The 17978-nt window shown below is 35.0% G+C and overlaps 1 protein-coding gene and 1 long non-coding RNA gene across 2 annotated transcripts; both read right to left on the reverse strand.

Moving 5' to 3' along the window:
• Nucleotides 1-6671: 6671 nt before the first annotated feature.
• Nucleotides 6672-7940, reverse strand: LOC131940826 (uncharacterized). The gene is made up of 3 exons (XR_009386585.1): nt 7843-7940; nt 7261-7401; nt 6672-6846 (listed from the first exon to the last, which is right to left on the reverse strand). It is a non-coding gene; the product is annotated as an uncharacterized LOC131940826 (long non-coding RNA).
• Nucleotides 7941-11823: 3883 nt separating this feature from the next.
• LOC131940667 (uncharacterized) lies at nt 11824-16417 on the reverse strand. The gene is made up of 3 exons (XM_059299397.1): nt 16370-16417; nt 16129-16317; nt 11824-12090 (listed from the first exon to the last, which is right to left on the reverse strand). Exons 1-3 carry the CDS (start codon nt 16415-16417, stop codon nt 11824-11826), a joined length of 504 nt encoding a protein of 167 aa, XP_059155380.1.
• Nucleotides 16418-17978: the final 1561 nt, after the last annotated feature.

The raw sequence follows: 17978 nt of genomic DNA on the forward strand, positions 1-17978 counted from the left end.
ATAAACAAACAAAAGCCTAGTCATTCAGTACACAACTACTCGTAATACTAGTATAATTGTAGCCTACTATAATGTTATGACAAGTCTACACTACAGTGTTAAGTTCATAAATAGAAGTGAGCTCAATGTGTTTAGGATAGCCAAAGTGGCCTACTGTTTCCTGTTTACGGATTAAAATTTACCATATAGATCTATATTATATGCAGAAGTATGGACTATTACTAGTCTGCAGCTATACATTACGTAAATACTAGTTATTGTAGGCAAGACAGTTTATTGCAGTAAATATAACTAACAAATTAAATCTTACTACTAGAACTAAGCTTTGGTATACAAATGAAGTTAACTAAACCTAGAAAACGAGCCTAAATCTGCTACCTTTATTCTTCTTATTCTTTTACTACTATAAATTAACAAGTAATTACAATATTTCTTAGGTAAACCATATGCTAACCTTCTTATACATGCGTAAATATCATTTTTTAAGTACATTTCGATAATTAATTATCAAAATAATATTTATGTCACTCCACGTCGAAAATCTGCCATTTCCTAAAATCCTAAAAAAATGACCGTGTGCCCCGACGTTACTTATAAGTCCACTTGTTAACATCGATCTAATACAAAGACTATTTGATTAACATTGTAAAACTAGAAGCAGAGCCGGCGTTGGGAATACGCGGGGCCTAGGGCCAACAATCCGCGCGGGACCTGTTTTTTTCCATTATATATATATATATATATATATATATATATATATATATATATATATATATATATATATATATATATATATATCTAATATATAAAGCTCAATTCTGTATGTAAAAATACATATGTTTGTCGTTGACATACTTCAATGGATTAAAGTGTTAGACAGTTATCGTGCGCGTTTGTCTGAATTTATGAGTTAAAAAAATTACTATTGAAAGTGTTGGGAAATAATTTTCATTTTTCAAACTGATAGTAATAGTTGTCGGCATGTTCATTAAACACAAGTGTTTAAAAAATATCATCTTTTACAAAAAGTCTAATTATGTCTTTATTTAGTCCTATAGCACTTACTTCCCTTTGATAAATTAGGAAAACACAATTACTTCCCTTTATAAAACCATTGCATTAGTGGAAAAGAATTTACTTTTTATTACTTTGTTTTGGTGTTGGGAAAAAAATAATTACATAATTAGCGGGGATTGATCAAGTGCAAATGTTGTAGGTATTTTACGGATAAGCTTGGAGTATTAAAATTGTTAATTAAATTGAAACAGGCGCGTTCGTTTAAGTGAGTGCAAAAGACTATGAATAAGTGTGGGTACTATAGTCGTTTATTAAGCTAAAACAGGCGATTCCGTTGGGTTTGCGTTAGTGGTTGCGGTTTGATTTGGTTCGTTTTTTGTTCTTTCTTTTTTCCTTTTTGTTTTTGTTTTTTTCTTTGGGTTTGTATTTGTGTTTTTTGTTGGTTTTGCGTTTGGATTTGGTTTGTTTTCGTTTGCTTTTTCGTTTTTTTGTGTTGTTATTGGTTGGTATTGGTGTTTGTGGTTGTGGTTGGGTTTGTTGTTAGGTTTTTGTTTTCGTTTGCTTTTTTGTTTGTTTTTTCTTTGTGTTTGTATCGGTGTTTGTGGTTGTGGTTGGGTTTGTTGTTAGGTTTTTGTTTTCGTTTGTATTTGTAATTGTGTTAGCGTTATGTTTGCGTTTTGTTGTTTTGGTTTTGGTTGGTTGTGGTTTGGGTGGGCAATGCCGGGTTTATGATGATTACTAAACACACAGGTGATGGTCTTTAACAGAAAGGTTTTTCACAGAAGCCAGAGCAGGGCCTGGCCGGGACGGCTAGTATATATATATAGTTGGAAATTCTGTATGTATGTAATTATGTTTGTCGTGGATTACAAAGGAATATAAGAAAAACCGATACTTCCATGGTTTCAAGTGTTAGATTTTTAAAATGCTCAAGGTCAAAATTTATGAGTTTGAAAATTAATATTGAAAGTGTTTTAAAATAATTTTCATTTCGCTTACTTTGAATAATAATTATCAATATATACATTACATAAAATAAAAAATAAAAATTCACGTTTATAAAATTTATAATTGTGTCTGAAAATTATTTGCATTTAGTCCTTTAGGCTCATTACGTATCTTGATTAGAAAAACACGGTTACTTCCCTTTAAAAAAACATCGGGTGGAACAGAGTTTACTTTTTATTACTTTGTTTTGGTGATGGGAAAAAAATAATTACATAATTAGCGGGGATTGATCAAGTGCAATGTTATAGATATTTTTAATACTGCCTTTTATTTATTCACTACACTGAAATTACTGTTTACTAATTATTTAAAAAAAAATCAATAACAGTTAATATGCCAGGTCCAACATGTCCTATATGTTTATTTCTTTCCGTTTACGGATAAGCTTGGAGTATTATAATTGTTCATTATATTAAAATAGGCGCGTCCGCGGGCGCCTCACCAGGGTTCAATTTGACGCCCTGGGCTATCCTGTGAGCGCTATGGTGCATAATTTCGCTTTATACAGTGCCATAGAGTATGGTTAAAAAAGGTTACAATAGTCATTAAGCGAATCGAATCCGTGAATCCTCAGGCGCCCAGACCGGGTGCTATTTGGGGCCCCGGGCGTTCCCGTGTTCGGTTTGGCACCTACGTTCGTTTAAGTGAGTGCAAAAGACTTTAAATAATTTGGTGTATTAAAGTCTTTTATTAAGCTGAAACAGGCGATTCCGCCGGCGCCCAGCATGGTGCGATTTGGGTTTGCGTTAGTGGTTGGGTTAGCGTTTTGATTTGGTTCTTTTTCGTTCTTTCTTTTTAGTTTTTAGTTTTTGTTTGTGTTTTTTTCTTTGTGTTTGTGTTTGTATTTGTGTTTGTGGTTGGTTTTGTGTTTTCGTTTGTGTTTGTGGTTGGGTTTGTGTTATCGCTTGTATTAGTGTTTGCGTTAATGTTATGTTTCCTTTTTTTAGTTGTGTTTTGGTTTTGGTTGGTTGTGGTTAGGTTGGGCAATGCCGGGTATATGCCGTTTATTAAACACACATGTCATGTTTCTTTACAGATAGGTTTCAGAAAGCTCTTTTATAGACACCTGCACCAAACTACAAGAAGATATACAATTTTATATAATACTAGCCGTCCCGGTTTGTGGTGTGTTGTGTTTGTGTTGTGTTTTTGTTTGTGTTGTGTTTTGTTTGTGTTGTGTTTTGTTTGTGTTGTGTCGTGATTGTGTTGTGTTGTGGTTGTGTTGTGTTTGTGTTATGTTCGCGGTTCTTTTTTTGTGTGTTTTGGTCTTGGCTGGTTGTGATTAGGGTGAGCAATGCCGGGTTAAAATGTAAATGCTGATAACAAAACACAAATGTCATGGTCCTTTACTGATAGGTTTTTCACAGAAACCAGAGCAGGGCCTGGCCGTGACGGCTAATATATATATATATATATATATATATATATATATATATATATATATATATATATATATATATATATATATATATATATATACACACACACACACACATATATATATATATATATATATATATATATATATATATATATATATATATATATATATATATATATATATATATATATATATATATATATTTATATATGTGTGTGTGTGTATAGTCCTATATAATATGCATACACACATAATAACACATAAATGTTTTGGAGTCTATAAAACTTTAATAGCAGATGTTTACATCTCCCACGTTTTAACCCAATGTTCTTAGTTGTTTTTTTTCCTTGCTAAGATATTAAATCACTTTTGACAGTTATGTAATTCATACCAAATCACTTTAGAAAATTCAATTACGTGCCAAATAATTAAGAAAATAAAGTTGTTTAAATTGTTTATTGATGACTAATTGTTAATATAAAAGCAGGGGCGTAGCGAGGGGAAGGGTGCGTACCGCACCGGGTGACACCATTTAGGGTTGGGGGTGACACCAAGGCAAAAAAAAAGCAAAACATACAAAAAATGATAGTTTCACTTTAAAAAGTGGTTAATTAGAGTGTTAATAGTCTTTTAAGAGCAAATTTGATAAATCCCGACAAGGGTGGATGGGGGGGGGGGGGGGTGGTGACACCATGACGTTAACTTGCTAATGATAGAGAAAACATGCTACATCAACACTTTTAACTTTCTTCCAAAAAAAGAAATAATAATAAATCACTCTGTCTACTACCCCTTGATATAGATCCTAAGGGCCTCCTCCCCCCCCCTCGTCGCCTTCTTCCCACCCTCTGCACGCAACTGAATGTTAATTTTGTTATACCAAGACAAGTAGGGCTTCATATACGACATCTACAACAAGAAAGTCAGGACTAGCGTTCATCACGTCACTAACTGTATATTACAGGCATCCAGTCTGCTCACTATAGGACGTCTTCATCGGTATCACTTTACGTGTTTCCCAAATTTACATCCCATGTCAGGTCGGGGGCTGATTCGCGTCCAACTATCTCCAGTCAGCTCAGGTCAAATGCGAAGCGACCGTACCCTAGACAAAGGGGAGGTGTGTGACACTGTTTTTGTATCGAATTTTGAAAATCTTCGAAATTTATAATTGCACTAGACTTTTAACAAGCACTGTTTCCATCAAACAAAGCCAAATGCATATTTTGCGAGCTGTTAAAGTTCTATGCTATTCTTCTTGTTAATGTAATGAATCATGTACATTTTATTGACTAATAAACATTTAATATTTTACCACTCACAAGGTACTCTATGAGGTGCTATAAAAAAACAGGTAATTTTTAGGGAATTCGTCAGAAAGAATAGTTGGACCTTATGTGAAGAATAGCCAGGGTTACGGAGGTGTGTATGTTAAAAGACTTAATGTCATTTAGGAAAAATCCCATTTTGATTTCAGTGCCTTTTAACCTGGCGATTTATTTAAGATGGCACTTGGTCACAAAATTATATATACTAGCTGTATGTCATTGCTTCGCTATGATGTAAAATAAATTGAAAGTTGTACTCAGAAGAAATAAGAAAAAACACACAATGTAGGCCGACAAAACAAAACAATTTATCACTCTTAACAAACAAACAAACAAAATATACACACAATACAACCAAAAACAATTAACGCAACACAATATTTTTTATAATAAAAAAAATTGACAGACATAATGATTCCTCGAATATTAATTAAGACAAGCGAACTAGAGGAAATAATCACTCTCTTAATATAACTATGTATCTTTCTACAAATTTAATTGTAAATGTCAAAATAGTTCAATAATTATTTAGTATGTAATATAGTTGTTTAACACTATTTGTTTTTACAAAAATATGTTGTCTACAAACAGAATTAAATATATTGTCATCATAAATGCTAAAAAATAGAGCATAATAAAAGTTTTTAAAATCAGAATTGGTATAAAATCAAACTTTTCTATCAAGTAGAAAAAAAAATTTAATAGGTAGAACATTCTGAATAATAACGTAAAACAATATTATTGGTCTTGCAATTCCGATCATTCATTTTTTTTAATTAGCTACTGTTTTTTTTTTGTTCTTTAAAGATCATTTTTAACATAATGATATGGTATGGGTTAGATCACTGTATTGATCATTCACCTCTTTACTGGGAATTGCAAAAACAATATTTTTACCTGCATGTCTCATTATTAATCTATTTACATATTAAACAAATTGTTGCCAATGAAAGGTTACAAACTCAATAACAAAAAGGGAGCTAACTTGGTGGAAGCAATTATTTGATGAGTCAGGTGAGCTGGGTTTACATAAAATGTTGATAACAGAAATATTTATATTAAGTGACCAATAACTATAAGGGAATAATGGGCCATCAGCATCAAGTAAAATCTGTTGCCTATTATGTAGGATAGTAAAAAGAAACAACTGAAAAAAAAAAACCATTCATGTTTAAGTAATCTTTTTTTTTAAACTAAAATTTAAACTTTTACCAAAAGAAAGTGAGGTAACTAAGACCAAGTTCTGTAACTGAGTTTTAACCAATAGGTTTCAAGATAAGGTTCTAGCCTCCCTTTGAAACCGCTAACAGTCAAAACTTAAAATTATATATATATATATATATATATATATATATATATATATATATATATATATATATATATATATATATATATATATATATATATATATATATATATATAATATATATATATATATATATATTGTGATTCAGTTCTGGCTGAATATATATATATATATATATATATATATATATATATATATATATATATATATATATATATATATATATATATATATATATATATATATATGTATATATATATATATATATATATATATATATATATATATATATATATATATATATATATATATATATATATATATATATATATATTGTGATTCAGTTCTGGCTTCATTTATATTTTATATTTGCAATTGAGAATTTTTAGAAATGTTATTAAATATGTCACACCTCATGTCTAGATATTTTTCGCTGGATTTTGATGTAGCCTACATTTAAAGTATGCAATAAATTTATTTCTGTATTTGTACAAGTTGGTGAAAATTTGATCACAAGATGCCATCCAAGATATCAAAACTACACGGACAACCTTTTTAAATTTAAATTTTCAAATCAAACACAAAAATTAGTAAACAAATCACAATAAAACTATACAAACATGTTAAGCAATAAGATATCGGTTGCATACAATAATATGAGCAGCAGCACTGAATATTAAGAGAAGCCCTGCACTAGCTCTAGTGCTACTACAGGTAGGTGGTGTGGTGTTGCGCTTTAATGTCACTGTGACTATACCAGTGGCAGTTAAAGATGGCGTCCCCAAATCAAAGGCAATGACAGTGACCTGAAACGAGAAGCAGAATCCAATGAGCATTATGTAAAGAATTAAGTATGCATTTTTAAATTTAGTAGGCAGCAGCTTAAAATAGTAGAACAAATCTTCTTCTTGTAAGTGTAGTTTGAGGCTAATGCTCCTCTACAAAATGAAGGATTAAAGACACATACATTTAAAAAATAGCCAGAGAAAACTCTTGATGAGTTTCACAGTAAAAAAAATGTTATAATTACACAGCTGAATTTAATTATCTGTTACAAATATGATGTAATTGAGGTAAATTGTGTTTAGCAAGTTATTTTATTTTTTAAATGACAATAATAAAACAAAACGTAACAACAAAAGCAAATTTTGAAGAGGAAGCAGTTTCCCTGTTGTATTTGTTACTCTTTTAATTCCCATATAAAATATGACAAGACTTACAGTATAAGTGTTGACAGTCCTGTCAGCTTGGAGTGAGGATGCAACTGTTAGAATAGCACTCTTCTCACCAACATAGAAGAGGTTGCTACCACTGTTTGGGCTGACACTTTGTACTTTGTACTCTATCCTGTTGTTTGGTGACTGGTCAGAAGAGGATTTGAAATTATCTCAAAGAATTTGTGTACATTTTTATTTTTTATTTTTGTTGTTGTAATTGTATACAACAGGCAATAACTCATTAAATATTAAAGTACTTAAAATTGTAGTATTTTTAGTTTATATTATTTACTAATCATCATTATCAACTATTATTAAATAAAAATATGATTTATTTAATTCCAAGAGACCAAAAAAAACCTCACTAAACTATATATTATTTTTCCAGTGTATAATAACAAAGTTTTCTCAAACTGAGTTTAACTTTATATAAAAGCTACATAGATGATATTGTTGAAGATTTTAGTGTCAAGCCATAGTTTACATTACATTGTCATTAGATTTATGGGGTTTTCTTATAAAACAGTATAACTAACTTGATTTAAAAAATAAATAAAACATTACTAGAAAAATCTGGATACTTACCGTCCCATCTGCATCTGTAGCTGTAAAATTACCCAGAGCTGAGCCTATAGCTACAGTTTCCAGTACAATAACTGTTGCAGTGTATTGTCCAATCACTGGGGGGTTATCATTCATGTCCTGAAATATACACAAAATATGAATAGGAGAGGTAGCTCATTTTAAATGGATGTAAAACCTTATTAGAACACATTTATTGTGTTTTTACTTGAAAATCCTAAATAAGGGACATGGTGGGCTACTACCATTGAAGATTAAACAGTAACAGGATTGTCACTTAGCGCCTCTGCAGTATTTTAACCAGTTGCTATCACTAGCACCCAGTGCCACACCTGCAATCTGAGCGGTCAAGCGGTCATCAAGGGGTGTTCTACCTCACCCATAAGGAGGGTGATTGATGTACACTCAAGGTTTTCATGCATTACATACTGAATGTATTGAATGTTTTCTTTTACCATGTTTTGCATTAATATGTGTAAGCCCTGCTAGGGGGGGATACCTTAAAATCTACTCTACCCTTCCCTAGGCTTATCTACTACCTACTGTCCGGTCAGTGCAAGCCCGGCTAAACCCAGGCTGGTTAATAACCTAACCTTAGTCTAAATTAAAAAAACAGAAAAACTTTTACAACTTAATAAAATTTATTTCATGGAACCAATGAAAATAAAAAAATGGAAAAACTACTGAATACACAAAACAGACAAAACAAAACCAAACAACACAGTTTATATACAACAAAACATTACGTTCGACCATTTGCTGGTGTTGCCTCGACTTATGATGTCTAGGATGGTCCAGGCCCTGACACACAGAAACCTCCCTTCATCCATTCTCGACATCCAAAAGTCCACACCAAACAAAACACTACGTAAAACCACTACGTACAATACGTTACGTACAATACATTACGTAGAACACAATACGTACACAACAAACTTTTTACAAACAAAACAATTCATATATAACAAAACACCCAGCCAAGTTGCCCAAGCAACCTCACTCCACGCGTGCGGTGCGCCACGCAGAAACCTGACCCGACCTACATCTCGCCGCGGGTCAAAAAAAGGAAGAAAATCACTCCGAGCGGTCAATTTATACTGACCGCTTCGAGCGGAAGGGGGACCCCGTGCTGTTCCCCATTGGACCACCATGCACTCCCAGATTCGCAACAAATAAAATTAATACAAAATAAATAATCCATTCACCCGCTCACATTCACCCCTTTTAAAAATCTTACAGTCCCTGTAAGACAAAAAAATACATATAACAATCTTAAAATAAAACATGCACCCATCTCTTACACCAAGCCTATAAGCTTGAATGCAAAAAAACAATTTCCATTAACATTAATCTTGCGTCTCTGTGCTCCCTAAAAAAACTCAAGGCACCAAGATAGTGTTCCTCTCACTGAGGGCTGATTCGCGCTACTAGTCCTGTCGGCCGTTCATCCGGAAGGACAAGGGGGGAGGGTCAGCCTAGACCCGCCCGCTACTAATGACTCGCCGTTGCAACGTCTCATCTGTACACGCCTTCTGGTCTTGCGTCACCGTAGGCACACCGGTGGAGCGTCCGCTAGGTCGGTCCGGAGATGACGCACCCGCCTTCCACCACTGGCTCTCCGACTGTTACCCGCCCCCAACAATCGTGCCTCCGCTTCGACACACCTGTGGGGCGGGTGTCCAGTAGCCCTCTTTGTGGGTTCAGGAATTTACGTCATAGGCCTCTCGTTGGTAGGGAGCGTCCGCTTGGTTGGGCCAGGTGGTGACGCAACCGCCTTGCCCCACTGGCTCTCCGACTGTTACCCGCCCCCAACGATCGTGTGTCCGACTCGACACACCTGTGGGGCGGGTGTCCAGTAGCCCTCTTTGTGGGTCAAGGGGTTTTCGCTGTAGGCCTCTCGCTGGTAGGTCTGCCTCACACACCAGATCACGCGCCACACACCGCGCCTTGTCCCGCCTAGCACACTAGAGGCTCACCCATGCACATCTCTGGGTGTTTTAAACAACAAACAATTCCTACACTAAACATAAACTAAACACATATGGTTCCAAAAAGGGCCTATCAAAACAAAAATTTATCTAAGCTACACTAGCCCTAACAGAAAAACAAAAATTTAACTAGACTAAAGCACTGACCCCACTCGTGCTACCAATTTGTAAGCCCTGCTAGGGGGGGATACCTTAAAATCTACTCTACCCTTCCCTAGGCTTATCTACTACCTACTGTCCGGTCAGTGCAAGCCCGGCTAAACCCAGGCTGGTTAATAACCTAACCTTAGTCTAAATTAAAAAAACAGAAAAACTTTTACAACTTAATAAAATTTATTTCATGGAACCAATGAAAATAAAAAAATGGAAAAACTACTGAATACACAAAACAGACAAAACAAAACCAAACAACACAGTTTATATACAACAAAACATTACGTTCGACCATTTGCTGGTGTTGCCTCGACTTATGATGTCTAGGATGGTCCAGGCCCTGACACACAGAAACCTCCCTTCATCCATTCTCGACATCCAAAAGTCCACACCAAACAAAACACTACGTAAAACCACTACGTACAATACGTTACGTACAATACATTACGTAGAACACAATACGTACACAACAAACTTTTTACAAACAAAACAATTCATATATAACAAAACACCCAGCCAAGTTGCCCAAGCAACCTCACTCCACGCGTGCGGTGCGCCACGCAGAAACCTGACCCGACCTACATCTCGCCGCGGGTCAAAAAAAGGAAGAAAATCACTCCGAGCGGTCAATTTATAGTGACCGCTTCGAGCGGAAGGGGGACCCCGTGCTGTTCCCCATTGGACCACCATGCACTCCCAGATTCGCAACAAATAAAATTAATACAAAATAAATAATCCATTCACCCGCTCACATATGTATATCTATATTTTAATTTTTATTAACACGTTTTTATTAACTCAGCTTCGCGTTTGTGTGTTTGTTGTTAAAATTGACATCGAAAATTAGCCCACTTCTGATTGCTCTATAGATCTGAAATTTGGCATGCAGGTTACTTTCACCTAACAATTTCAGATGCAATCATAAAAACTAGCAATTAGAGACCGTAATTAGCTTAATTTAATTACGCCCCAAGGACCATAAAATTGAGGACATGATTTCTAAAGATACCGACAAGACTGGAAGCTTATTGACACAGTTACTTCGGCCCCAATCGATGTGAGCGCGCTGGCCGTGATCGTATAGTGGTTAGTACTTCTCGTTGTGGCCGCGACAACCCAGGTTCGAATCCTGGTCGCTCAAGATTTTTTTAGTCCGTGTATTTATAAACACTTAGTCAATTCATACTTAATCAAGTCATTAGATAAAGTAGAAAATAAACTATATAAAAAACTTTTTTAAAAACCACGTTTTTCATGTGTAGCAAACGGACTAAAAAGGAGAAAATAAAATACTTAAAAAAAACTTTTTAAAAAACGACGTTTTTCTTGTGGACTAAAAAGTAGAAAATAACTATTTACATACATTTGATGACAAAAAACGTGGGTCGGGCAGATGGGTCGGGAAATTTGATGGTGAACGTACCCACGTTTTTTGTCATCAAATGTATGTAAATAGTTATTTTCTACTTTTTAGTCCACAAGAAAAACGTCGTTTTTTAAAAAGTTTTTTTAAAGTATTTTTCTTATGCAACGCACATGCATTTTTAAATCAACCACTTGAACAAGATCTGTCATAAAATGAGTTTGCACTTCTAAAATAATACCACTGGTAATAATTGAATGTTATAATGGTAAGTTTTTTTCTTCTCAGGTTGAACCAACATGCACCTGTTCAGCTAGTTATTAGTAAGAAAAAATTTATTCTTTCTATTATTCTTTCTATTATTTAAAATATATGTTAATTTAAGCCATGTAATCTTTAAATCAACTATATTACATACTTGAAAAACATGTATTATTATAAAACTTTCAATTAAAAAAAAATTAAACATTCATTCAGCATCTACATTTTTTCACATCTGAGAAGCTCAAAAGAAAATATACTAACCAGAACACTGACTGTGACAGTAGCTGTTGCATATATTTTAGCTCCAGTCATTCCTTGAGTTGTAACGAGAAATACATAGCTGTTCTTTGACTCATAGTTCACGGCAGTGTTCAAATACAATCTTGCCTCATTGTTCACCGTTAGTACGGAGAAAGCTGAAGAGTCAGTACTACCTACATTATCACCCAGAACAAAATTGTAGCTCTTAACTTCAGAAGCTTGCTGAAAAAAGGAATTACAATCTTTCTTTTTTATTAATGCAGTGTTCGCCTATCTGTACTTAATATATAAGCCCTTACACTAGAATGGATTGCAGCTCAATGACCCACTAATTCATTAAATATTATTCTCAAATCATGCATCCTGGAAAAGATTATGGTCTATATGATTTTCCAATAATTTTCAATGAACAAAACAGTTTTTTTAATATGGAAATAAAACACAAAATTGATTCAATTAATTTTAAAGAAGTATTTCTGTTGTCTCTATAAAATTTAAATATCTCTGGGTTGAACAATTATTAAATATAGGTCTATTTTAATAATAAGGCTCTGTAGCTGCCACAAGAAAATTAGCATCATTTTCATCAACAGACACTTCTTGGTTGAGAACTTAGAACAATGGTGCAACCTACATTTTTAGAAGCTTACTAGAATACCCGTCATCCGTTGGATAACTGTGGGTTTCGGGGGTCATCCATCAAAAAACATCACGTCTGTCACTCAGAGGCATAGCGAGCCTTCCCGGCGCCCGGGGACAAACTTTTCGATTTTAACCCCCCCCCCCCTCAAACTTTTGATGTGCACCCCCCCCCCCCCCACTCAAACTTTCGATTTGAACCCCCCTCAACCTTTCAATTTATTTTTCCAAACCATTTTGGCGCCCCAACATATGTCCCCCCGCCCCCCCCCCCTCCACCTCCCCCCGCCTCCCCTCTCCCCCCCTCCTCCCCTCCCGCCCCCCCCCCCTCCTCGCTACGCTACTGCAGTGTCACTTATCGTCACAAAAACAGACCCCACATTCAAAAATATGTTTATCTTTTAAAAACACCGAAAACACCGATTTCGGACTATCCCTTCATATACTGACGTCACATGTGACCTACTCAACTCTACTTCACCTGCCCAGTGTCCCGCCAAGTCTCAGACAACATGTTTTTATCGTTTAAAAAACGATTCCAGCCGAGCATGTCTCTGACCACACTATCCTTTCATATGCTTAGGACAAAGAAACAGATGAACTCTACTTCACCTGCCCTGTATCCTGCCAAGTTCAGATAGGCAACTTTATCATTCACATCTAAAAAAAAAAAATAGAAAAAAAAATATCATTGACATATTGGTCTTGAACTTGTACCACCCGCATGAGAGCGGACTACGCTACAAACTTAGCTATTTACTCGTGACGTCACAAATGAATTTTTATACTATACTTTTGAGTCTCCGCGCATAGATCTAGATCTAAGTCTAGTAGTAGAATCTAGTAACTTTCAAATTAAATTTTATCTTAAATTAGCCAAACAAAGATTTATATAAAATAATTAAGGCCTGAAATAGATTCTAGATGTATTAAGGCCTGAAATAGATTCTAGATGTAGAATTTACATTGAGTCTAGTGACCTAGATCTAGGCTAGATCTAGATCTAAATCTAGGCTAGATTCATAACTTTCCTTCGACAGCTGATCTTTAGATCTAGAGAAATTTATTGTAAAACTAAATGAAAAAAGACAGTTGAAAATTGATATAAGTGTTGGAACGTAATAAATACAGCAAACGGACGTATTGTTAAAGTTATGACCCACAGAAAATTAGATTTAGAACGCGTTAAACTTGTGAATGGGAACACAATTTTCTTCGATAGACGCCGCCATTTTATTGTACTAAAGATTAAACAAAAACCTGTGACGTCACGGTCCCGCCGAGTGTAGTGGTAGTTTTAATCTTTTTAAAAAAAATGGGTTACTCTGCGTATGAATAAATCAATAAATTAATTAACGTCTTTAAATAAATTTGTGATTAACAGTCTGTCTTAAAACAAAATTTTTTCTCTACCTACATACTATTTTACAGCTTTCCACGATTAGTGCAACCATGAGCAATAGTCGATCAGGCAAACAAACAAACAAACAAATAAATATTCAAACATGTAAACAAACTTGACTTTTAGTAGTATACTAGAATACCCGTCATCCGTTGGATAACTGTGGGTTTCGGGGGTCATCCATCAAAAAACATCACTTCTGTCACTCAGAGGCATAGCGACCCTTCCTGGCGCCCGGGGACAAACTTTTCGATTTTAACCCCCCCTCCCAAGATTTCAATTTTCAACCCCCCCCCCCTTCAAACTTTTGATGTGCACCCCCCCCCCCCCACTCAAACTTTCGATTTGAACCCCCCTCAACCTTTCAATTTATTTTTCCAAACCATTTTGGCGCCCCAACATATGTCCCCCCGCCCCCCCCCCCCCTCCACCTCCCTCCACCTCCCCTTCCCCCCCGCCCCCCCCCCCCCCTCGCTACGCTACTGCAGTGTCACTTATCGTCAAAAAAAAAACAGACCCCACTTTCAAAAAATTGTTTTTTATCTTTTAAAAACACCGAAAACACCGATTTCGGACTATCCCTTCATATACTGACTTCATAGGTGACCTACTCAACTCTACTTCACCTGCCCAGTGTCCCGCCAAGTCTCAGACAACATGTTTTTATCGTTTAAAAAACGATTCCAGCCGAGCATGTCTCTGACCACACTATCCTTTCATATGCTTAGGACAAAGAAACAGACAAACTCTACTTCACCAGCCCTGTATCCTGCCAAGTTCAGATGGGCAACTTTATTATTCACATCTAAAAAAAAAATTGAAAAAAAAAATCATTGACGAATTGGTCTAGAACCTGTGCCACCCACATGAGAGCCGACCTCACTACCAAGTTAGCTATTTACTCTTGACATTATAAGTGAAGTTTTATACTATACTTTGAGTCTCCTTACGCGCATAGATCTAGATCTAACTCTAGTTCTAGTAGTAGTAACTTTCAAATTAAATTTTATCTTAAATTAGCCAAACAAAGATTTATATAAAATAAAGAAGGTCTGAAATTATCTAGATCTAGATAGAATTATCTAGATCTAGTCTAGATTCTACGACTCTTTTGCTTAAGTCTTCTTATGTTTAGTTTTTCTTGCTAGACCTAGAATCTAGATCTAATCATTAGCTACGCTTATAGGCCCGGAGCGAGCATTTCAAAATTACCATATTCCAAACAAAGATTTATATAAAATAATAAAGGTCTAAAATAGTTTAGTATATAGAAAATCATTATTATCTAAATCTAGATAGAAAATTATCTATATTTTAGATCTACGACTGAGCTATATCTAGAGTTTACGTCTATAATTTTGCACACTTAGCGGTATAGAAGCCGCGTATGAATCTTAAGTTATGCAAATAGGCCCCGCATCCAGCATTTCCTAATTAGCATATTTCATAGCTATACAAAAAAAGATTTATATAAAATAATAAAGGTCTAAAATAGTTTAGTATATAGAAACTCATTATTATCTAAATCTAGATAGAATTATCTATATTCTAGATCTACGACTGGTTTGCTAAAGTTTCGTTTTTTTTTATTGTATTTATAACTAATAAATCTTGGATTTGACCTAGATTTTTAGATTCTAGATTCTAGATCTAGATCTATAAATAACTTTCCTTCGACAGCTGAGACCTAGAGAAATTTATTGTAAAACTAAATGAAAAAGACAGTTGAAAATTGATATAAGTGTTGGAACGTAATAAATACAGCAAACGGACGTATTGTTAAAGTTAAAGCCGACAGAAAATTAGCTTTAGAATGCGTTAAACATTGGAATGGGAACACAATCTTCTTCGATAGGCCGCCATTATCGATGTAAAAAAATAAACACATCATGTGACGTCACTGTTTCCGTCGAGTCTAGTGGCTTTTCAAATCTTTTTTAAAAAAATGGGTTAATCTGCATATGAATAAATCAATTAATTAATTAACGTCTTTAAATAAATTTGTGATCAACAGTCTGTCTGCATTAAAAAATTATTCTCTACCTGCATACCATTTTACAGCTTTCCAGATAGAGTCGAACATATCACAATTTTCGATCAGGCAAACAAATAAATATTCAAACATGTAAACAAACTTGACTTTTAATAGTATATAGATAGATGAAGAATAAGTGCTGATAAAAGTAGTGTTCAGCTGAGTAATGTAGCTCACAACCTACCAGATCAGGATCTTGAAATGTCAGCTTGAAAGCGTTTGTAACACTGATGGTGTCAGAGACCAAAGTCAAGGCTGGAGAGTTCTCATAGATGTAGCCAACCCCACTGGATGGTGTGATGGTGGGTGGGTCCAGGTTTGTAGGAGTTATCTGTATTGACACTATGGCATCTTCTTCTCTGCGATTAAAAGACTGCTAAATTGCCTGTAAAATAATTTCCATTCAATCTAGAAATGCAAAATACAATCCCACACGTAGTAAAGAAATAAAAACTTCTAGAAAGCTTTTTCATATGATATCATTATGAATGGCAGGGGAGTGAGATGTGTCTATTGAAGTTGATTTTCACAATCAAATAAAAAAATGATACACAGTTAAGACTAAAACCTCATCCTGAATAAATAACTAGTACTTAATAATGTTGAACAAAGTTAAATATCAATATATAATGGGCAATTTTATAACCGAAACTGTTAAGAGATTTTATTAAAAAGACAAAACCAAACCATCAAATACCCAGAAAACTATCGAGAGAATTGATTTACCACAATGATAAGTTCCAGACTTGAGACAACAGATCTAGTCAGAACACTTCCAGCTTTCTTCACAATTCTACACCTGTACTGCTTGCTGGCGCCTATCTGGATGGCTGTAGCTGTGAAATAGTCTGTGTACCCTGCTGGTTCAGCTGGGAATAAACAAATGTTACACATTGAATAATTACATTATTTTTTCCTTCTTGCTCAGCTGTTCTAGTTTTTAGTGCAATTTACATTGTGGAGATTTGCGTTTATTAACTCGTCTTTTCTGGGAATGGATGGATGTGTGTCCGCAGCTTTAAGTCGTATCTCCTCCTCAACGAAGCAATATCGAGGACTAGTTCCAAAAGCAAATATGTTAAGCAAGTTACTAGGATGAACATAGGCCAAACAAATTCCGGGTTTCTTTCATGGATTTCCCGGAAAAGCCAAAAAACCTCGAAAAAAGCAGTTTTTGGCCCATATCTCGGCAACCAGACCACTTAGCGACTTGAAACATGTACCAATCGATTCCTGCCATAATTTAAAACAATATTACCGAAGAAAGTTTTCAAATATCCTTTCGTTCGGTCACAAAAAAAATTTTGAATTAATTAAAATTTGGACCGAATTAGTAGGCATTTTTTCCAACCACACCACACGCGTCATCACGTTCAATAGCTGCGCCATCACGTTCAATGGCTGCGTCATCACGTTCAGTAGCTAGGCGCGCAATGGTTTTTAGTCATGTAACTCTATTGTAAATAAAACATGTATTTTAACCAATGGTTTTACTAACCCTGCTCTTGATTTACGCCACGACAAAGCTATTTTTAGATAACATAAGGAAATTGCGCTAAAATTGTCACTAGACTTTTTAATTAACTTGTTTATTATTTGTGTGAGCGGGTGAATGGATTTTTTTTGTATTATTTTATTTGTTGCGAATCTGGGAGTGCATGGTGGTCCAATGGGGAACGGCACGGAGTCCCCTTCCGTCCGAAGCGGTCACTATAAATTGACCGCTCGGCGTGATTTTCTTCCTTTTTTTGACCCGCGGCGAGATGTAGGTCGGGTCAGGTTTCTGCGTGGCGCACCGCACGCGTGGAGGTATTTGTTTGTTTATACTTTATCTTTATGTGATTTGTATGAATGCGACTGTCGATGTTTCTCGTTTTCTTTCATTTTCGTCTAAAACGAGATAGTGAGCATCGGCATGTCTGGTATGCACGTGGTGTGTTATTCTGTTATTTTGAATTAAAATGTATTTTTGGTGTTTTCTAAACCCGTGGCGTGTGTTTCGGACCACGTGGTTTAGGCCAGTATGTTTAGGAG

This window comes from Physella acuta, unplaced genomic scaffold (genome assembly GCF_028476545.2).
Source record: "Physella acuta isolate Inbredline_101_S28 unplaced genomic scaffold, ASM2847654v3 ptg000023l, whole genome shotgun sequence".
Classification (NCBI taxonomy): domain Eukaryota; kingdom Metazoa; phylum Mollusca; class Gastropoda; family Physidae; genus Physella; species Physella acuta.